The sequence below is a fragment of the Vitis vinifera genome, chromosome 12, assembly GCF_030704535.1.
Source record: "Vitis vinifera cultivar Pinot Noir 40024 chromosome 12, ASM3070453v1".
Taxonomy (NCBI): domain Eukaryota; kingdom Viridiplantae; phylum Streptophyta; class Magnoliopsida; order Vitales; family Vitaceae; genus Vitis; species Vitis vinifera.
In genome coordinates, this window is record NC_081816.1 from 13,351,840 (window position 1) to 13,359,699 (window position 7,860).

Consider the following 7,860-nt stretch of genomic DNA (forward strand, 5'->3'; position numbering starts at 1 on the left):
TTCAAATTGACAAGTCTTCTAATCAGAATAGTTTTGTTTCCTGATGTTTTCTTCGTGAAGAGGTTTTCATGCTTTTTCCAAACAACATCAGCTTTGGTTTCATTAGAAATCTACTCATGTAGATTTATATCCATCCACCGTCTAATATAAGCAATGACTTTTCTGTGTTGGACATCCCAATTTTCATTATCCATATCAGATGGTTTTTCTTTCAGTCTAACAGGCATGTATAAATCTTTACAACAGAGCAAATGTTCCATCATACACTTCCAAGTGGAATAATTTGATGAGTTCAATTTTATCATGCCATCTAATTCATCCATTTTAACACACAAGTAAATAACTCCAAACAACTTAATGCTCTAATACCAGTCTGTTGGGAAAAACTAGAAAAACAAACATAACAAATAATTATTTTCCCTTCTTTGTGTGCCTAAAATAAGATTTTCATCAAATATCTAACAAGAGAAATAAAATAAATATCAACGAAAGCACCAAAAGCAATAAAATAATCCAAGAGAACGCTAAGAATTTTTACATGGAAACCCAATGCAGGAAAAAACCATGGGACCGAAGTCAAACTTCCACTATCACCAATAATAATAATGGGTTCACAATAATTCTCTTTAGAATAACTAGATGCTCATAACAACATCAAGAATAGGATTTCTTGGCTAACCAACATCTATATCATCATCTACTAGATGGAGTGGGTTTTTCAAGAAAGCACCATAGGGAGGATAAATCAATATCTGAACCGTTGAATTTGTAGAGCTTGTTGCAAGGATTCACCATATGAAATTTGAGCCAAAATGGACAAAGTTTGCCCTTTGATTTTCAATCAAATGCACCAAAAACCCTACCTTTCTTTCTCATTTTCTTTTTTCAAAACTCCTCACTACATCATTTTTTACATTTTGCCACTTTTTTTTTCTTTTTTTTTTTTGGTTTAATTTCCTTTGGCCTGTAACTGAATCAAGGTATTTCTCAATTCCTTGTATCTTTATTAGATGAATAATACTTGTTTATATATACAATTGAGAGTCCTGAATTAGGAAGGTATTATCCCTAAGGAAACAACCAAATTATGGTATGTACAGATATATACAGCTAACACTCCCCCTCAAGCTGGAGCATAGATGTTGATCATGCCCAGCTTGTTACAAAAGTACTCAACTCGAGTTCCATTTAGAGCTTTTGTAAAAATATCCCCAAGTTGCTCTCCAGTCTTCACATAGCTAGTAGAGACTAGATTTTCCTCAATCTTTTCACGAATGAAGTGACAATCGACCTCAATGTGTTTGGTTCTTTCATGATAGACTGGGTTCGCAGCAATATGAAGAGCGGCTTGATTGTCACACCAAAGCTTTGCTGGCATTGTGCACTTCATTCCCACTTCACATAGGAGTTGATGTATCCATATGATTTCACAAGTAGCCTGTGCCATGGCCCTATACTCAGATTCTGCACTCGAACGGGATACAACACTCTGCTTCTTACTTTTCCAAGCCACTAGATTCCCACCAAAGAACACACAATAACCTGTAGTGGATCTTCTATCAAACTTAGAACCTGCCCAATCTGCATTAGAAAAACACTCAATGCGAGTGTGTCCCTGACTATTATATAGTATGCCTAGACCAGGAGCCTTCTTTAGATAGCACAAAATTTGCTCTAAAGCCGCCCAATGCTTTATTGTAGGCGCAGATGTGAACTGACTAACAACACTTACTGCATATGCAATATCTGGTCACGTCACGGTGAGATAATTCAGCTTCCCAACCACTCTCCGATACCTTTCAAGGTTGTAGAAGGGATCTCCATCATCTGGCATAAGTTGTACATTAGGAACCATCGGGGTAGTACATGGCTTTGCTTCTATCTTACCGGTCTCTTTAAGCAGATCAAGCACATACTTCCTCTGTGATAAGAACATCCCTTTCTTGCTCCTTGACACTTCTATTCCCAGGAAATACTTCAGTTCACCCAAGTCCTTTATATGAAACTTGGAATGCATGAATGTCTTAAGATCAGAGATTCCTGCATGATCATTTCCTGTAATAACTATATCATCGACATAGACCACAAGAAGTATGATACCAGCAGCTGATTTCTTGTAGAAAACGGAGTGATCTTTCTCGCTCTTGTTCATGCCAAATGCTTGAATCTCCTTACTGAATTTTCCAAACCAAGCACGGGGACTCTGCTTCAATCCATAGAGAGCTTTTTTCAGACGACAAACCTTCCCATACTCCCCCTAAGCAACAAACCCAGGAGGTTGCTCCAGATAGACCTCTTCCTCTAGATCACCATGAAGAAAATCATTCTTGATGTCTAACTGATGTATCATCCACTATTGGGAAGCAGCAATAGAAATAAATAGTCGAACTGAATTGAGTTTGGCAACTGGAGAGAAAGTATCAGAATAGTCTGCTCCATATGTCTGAGCATATCCTCTAGCTACAAGCCTGGCTTTCAGTCGTGCCACAGAGCCATCAGGATTAACTTTTACCGCAAAGACCCACTTGCAGCCAACAACTTTCTTTCCTTGAGGCAAATCAACAAGTTTCCATGTATGATTATCCTCCAATGCATAGATTTCTTCAAGCATTGCATTCTTCCAACCAGGATGATTCAGGGCCTCTGTAACAGTTTTAAGTACTAAAATAGAATCTATAGAGGATACAAGGACACTTGAGGAAGATGACAGGTGATCATAAGACACAAAGTTAGCAATGGAATAGATAGATTTGCAGTGTCGTTTACCTTTCCGAAGACTAATAGGAAGGTCGAGATCACTGGAAGGATCAGATGACGAAGGAGCTGGTGCAGGACATATATCGGTTGTCACTGGGCGCCGAGAGTACACCTGAACAATTGGTGGTTTTTCTGGAGCAGGAGGAATATTAACAACAGGACCCAAATGAGCAAGAGATGCATCAGAATCAACCACACTTGATTGCCCAACAGTTGGTCTTGAATTAACCACTTGATACACAAGCCATTCTTCATCCTTCTCACTTACAGAACTTGTGGGTGAAGAGAAAAAGGATGTGTCTTCTGAAAACACAACATCCGTTGATACTAGATACTTATTGAGATCAGACGAGAAACATCTATAGCCCTTTTGTAGTCTTGAGTACCCCAAGAAAACATACTGTAACGCCTTAGGATCAAGTTTAGTAACAAAAGGCCTTGTATCTCTAACATAGCATGTACATCCAAAAATTCTTGGTTCAAGTGGAAAAAGGGATTTCTGTGGATGTATTACTTTGTACGGAATATCACCTTTAAGCACTACAGTGGGCATATGGTTGATCAGAAAGCAAGCTGTGGAAACTGCATCAACCCAAAACTGTTTCGGAACCTTCATCTGGAATATGAGGGCACGAGTTGTCTCAAGTAAATGCCTGTTTTTTCTTTCAGCAACCCCATTTTGAGAAGGAGTATCAACACAAGATGTTTGATGAAGAATCCCATTGTGACTCATGTAATTCTGAAATGAGTTAGACACATATTCTTTTCCATTATCGCTTCTTAATATTTTCACAGACACATCATATTGGGTTTTAATCTCAGCAGAGAAGGCACAAAAATGAGAAAATACTTCTGAACGATTCTTCATAAAATAAATCCAAGTCATTCGAGAAAAATCATCCACAAAGGTAACAAAATATCGAAACCCAGTTTGAGAAGTAATAGGACACGGACCCCAAACATCAGAATGTACTAACTCAAACAAAGACTCAGCCCGTTTATTAAGCCTTGGGCCTAAAGAACTACGATGATGCTTCGCAAAATGACACGACTCACAATCTAATGAAGGTAAAGTATCAAACTGAGGACATAATTTCTTCAACACCGGTAGAGAAGGATGTCCTAACCGACAATGAGCTTCAACAGGAGAGGCAGTACTGACACACGCAACTGGTCGAGGCACCCACTCGTCAAGAATATAGAGCCCATCAGATACATGTCCTTTACCAAATGTCCGTTTCATCATAAGATCCTGAAACACACAATGATCAGGGAAAAATGAGACACTACAATTCAGATTTTTGGTAAGTTTACTGACAGAGATTAGGTTAAAGGCCAAATTTGGTAAGTTTAACACAAAAGATAACGTAATAGAAGATGTTGGTTTCATAGTCCCAGACCCTTTAATCTCATAGGTAGAACCATCAGCAACAGTAACAGGAGGAGCAGAATGTGTTCTGAAGGTAGAGAAAGTTTATGATTACCTGTCATATGATTTGTGGCACTTGAATCAATTATCCATTTGTTTGAGGAGGAGACAAGACATGTTTTACCTGACTCTGCCAGAGCACTAACAGGAGTAGATGCTTTCAGTGCGTCTTGATACTGTGAATATTTAGAAAACTCTTCTGCTGTCATTGTGACGATCTTGTCTGAGGAGTCTGAAAATGTAGCAGTATCAGATGTAGCAACATTGGCAGTTTGAATTCTCCGATTTCGATTTTGCAATTTCCTGTAGTTCTTCTTGGTATGGCCAGCCTCATGGCAGTAAAAACACACAATTGTACTTGAATCATTGCCACGATTTTCAAATGCCCTGTTTCCGCCCCTGTTATTCACCCTTCTTGCATTTTCTGCATTTTCTCCTTTTGCAACAAGAACATTGGTGTGCTAAGAAGATGAGACATTCTCAGTTCGTAGAACTCTACTGAAAACTTCCTGAAGGGAACCAATGTTAGAACCAGAAAGAATCTGAGATTTTGTAGTCTCAAACTTAGATGGGAGACCGGATAAGAAACTCATAACAACCATCTGTTCCCTTTGAGCCTGTTGTACTCTAACATCCGGACTGAAAGGCATAAGTGCATTCAATTCCTCATATACCTTCTTGAAGTCCATAAAATATGCAGTGAGGGATTTAGCTCCCTTCTCAGGACAATGAAAGGCATTCCATACATCATACATCCGAGATACATTTCATTTTCCAGAGTACAGAACATCAAGATAATCCATTAGCTCTTTAACAAATTCACAATGACTCAGCAGACCAACAATATCACTATTAATAGAGTTTTTCATCTGCAGAAATAACCGTGCATCATCTTGCATCCAAAGTTTTCTAGTGTGATCATTAGGAGGTTCCTCAGTCAAGTGGTCATCTTTAGCAACACTTCTCAAATAAATTTTGATAGTCTTGCTCCATTCAATATAATTAGACCCATTTAATTTGTGTTCAGTTATTTTTGACACAATAGGCACTATATCAGCAACAGAATTCTTACTCTCTTCCATGATAATAAAATTTAATCTCCAAAGTAATCAGCCAGACCAGAAATTGCAATTTACCACTGCAAGAAGAAAGAGACAAGTACCTCTCTTACAAGGTGTCAAAAGTGTCAAAGGGTCAAAAGCGTCCGTCAAACCCTTGACTCCCTCTCTTTCTCACCCTGAAAGTTGTGAGTCGTGGCGACCAAGACCAAGGTGGGCGAAGAAACTCAGATCGGTCTGGTTGCTAAGAGGAGCAGTTCAACTGGATCGGTTCCGGTGCTGGAGCTCGGCAGCACGAGCCTGAGACGTCTCAGGAAGGTGAATCGAGGGGCAGGGTTTGCCGAACTAGCGACAGCGATTCCGCAGTCGTCGATGAATCTTTGCGATCCCTCGATTGACGTAAATTGTAAACTGCCAAGGAGATGTTCCTCTCAACAGTTGATCGAACACCGGAAAGTTAAATCGGTGAAGAAACGGCGGCCTCAAGCGCTCCCACGCTCCGGAAACAAGAATGCGCTCCACCTTGGGTCGGCGGTGACGCAATCCAGACTAACAAAAACCGTAACAGGTTACTGTTCCAGATTGTTAGGAACAAAACCCAAAACCCAGAAAATTCCCTTGAACCAAACGTGGCTCTGATACCATGTAACCGAATCAAGGTATTTCTCAATTCCTTGTATCTTTATTAGATGAATAATACTTGTTTATATATACAATTGAGAGTCCTGAATTAGGAAGGTATTATCCCTAAGGAAACAACCAAATTATGGTATGTACAGATATATACAGCTAACAGGGCCAAAATCCCTCCATTGGTCTAGTACAAAATGAAGAGGCAGATGTATTTCAACAAAGAAAAGTTTAGATCTCACCAAAGTGGGTTTTTCAAGAAAGCACCATATGGAGGATAAATCAAGATCTGAACAGTTGAATTTGTAGAGCTTGTTGCAAGGATTCACCACATGAAATTTGAGCCAAAATGGACAAAGTTTGCCCTTTGATTTTCAATAAAATGCACCAAAAACTCTAACTTTCTTTTTTTTTTTTTTTTTTTTTCAAAACTCCTCACTACATCACTTTTTACATTTTGCCACTTTTTTTTTCCTTTTTTTTATTTAATTTCTTTTGGGCCAAAAGCCCTCCATTGGTCTAGTCCACAATGAAGAGGTGGACCCAACATCTAGTTTTTTCCTTTTTACTTGTAATATATGTAAAATAATAAAAGTTAAACTCGATTTCATAATGATTTTAGAAAGTGCTTTTAATTTTTTCAACACTCGAAATTTTTTTTCTTTCAAGTATTAGAAAGTTTAAAAACACTTTCTCAAATTACTACCAAATACACTTTTAATTAAAGTGGAAAATTTAAATTTTACCTACCAATATGTGAAGTTTTAAATTTTATGAACCTAAAATAGTATTTTGTATTCAATTTAAAATTAAATTTTATTATGGAACGTGTGGTTTCCTATTCTCCTTATCACATGTTACACGTTCTTTAAATATGTGGTTCAAAAGTATGACATTGTTAATCAATAAAAAAATTAAATAAATAGAAATCATGCTAAATTATAAGTGTGACACCCCGAAACCAATTTACTGGGTATTTTTTATTTGATAACTAGAGTAAAAATATTTTAAATGTATTTGATTTGGTTTTGATATGAAATTATTTTATTATAAATATGAAATGTTTTAGTTGAGAAGTTTTGAATGTATTAGCATGTCGAACTCAAAAGTTTTTGGGAAAATGATTATATATTATATTTCATGCTTATCATTATAATTGAAAACGTTTGATCTATAAAACTGTATTGATGTTCTTTATTGGGCTTTGAGTTCATTCCCCTTCGTTGATAATTTTTCAGGCACTCTCAGTTCGGGCAAGGAGTGATGGCTAGGCCTGAGGAATTTTCTTTATTAGGATTTTGGTTCAAACTTTTATTTTGAACATTGTTTAGATGTTAAAATTGAATTTCCACTTAAATTATTTGAGTTTGGAGTTATTTGGATAATAACCCTTTGGTTGTTGTGTTAGCTTTAAAGTTGAGAATTGAGAATTATAGAATTTTGTTCTACTACTTTGAACAGGAATTTGGTAATTGGTAATTTCCGATTATAAGGTCAATGTTTATATCATTTCTACTTTGAACCTTTGGGCTTGAAGTGTGAAATGATTGTCATGCCCTTGGAGTGGGTTTGGGAGCGTGACAATAAGAAAGTTGTACAACTACTCATTTTTACATTCATTTGAAAGTTTAAATCTTATTTATCTTATTATTTAAAAATATTAAATATAAGTGATCGTCAAGATCATATTATCATTTTAAAGACTAAAGTACTGTTTGTTTTTTGGTTGAATAGAAAAAAATCAAAATATTTGACTTTTTCTAGTCAACTAAAAGTAACATGTTGATATCATCCAACATAACTAAATTGAACATATTGATAATAAGTTCATTTTAGTTATATTAGTTGATATCATCATGTTACTTTCAGTTGAATAGCAAAAACCAAATATTTTGGTTTTTTTTTATTCAACCAAAAAACAAATACCACCTAAATGAAAATCTATGAATCACTATTAATGACATGTTTATTATGTGGGAATGAGGA

At 36.6% G+C, this 7,860-nt stretch overlaps 1 protein-coding gene across 1 annotated transcript; it reads right to left on the reverse strand.

The window, feature by feature from the left end:
- Window positions 1–999: 999 nt before the first annotated feature.
- Window positions 1,000–5,361, reverse strand: LOC109122037 (retrovirus-related Pol polyprotein from transposon RE2). The gene is given in 2 exon segments (XM_019218118.2): window positions 1,000–4,230; window positions 4,233–5,361. Coding segments are annotated over 2 exon segments (4,143 nt in total). The 5' UTR covers window positions 5,269–5,361; the 3' UTR covers window positions 1,000–1,123.
- Window positions 5,362–7,860: the final 2,499 nt, after the last annotated feature.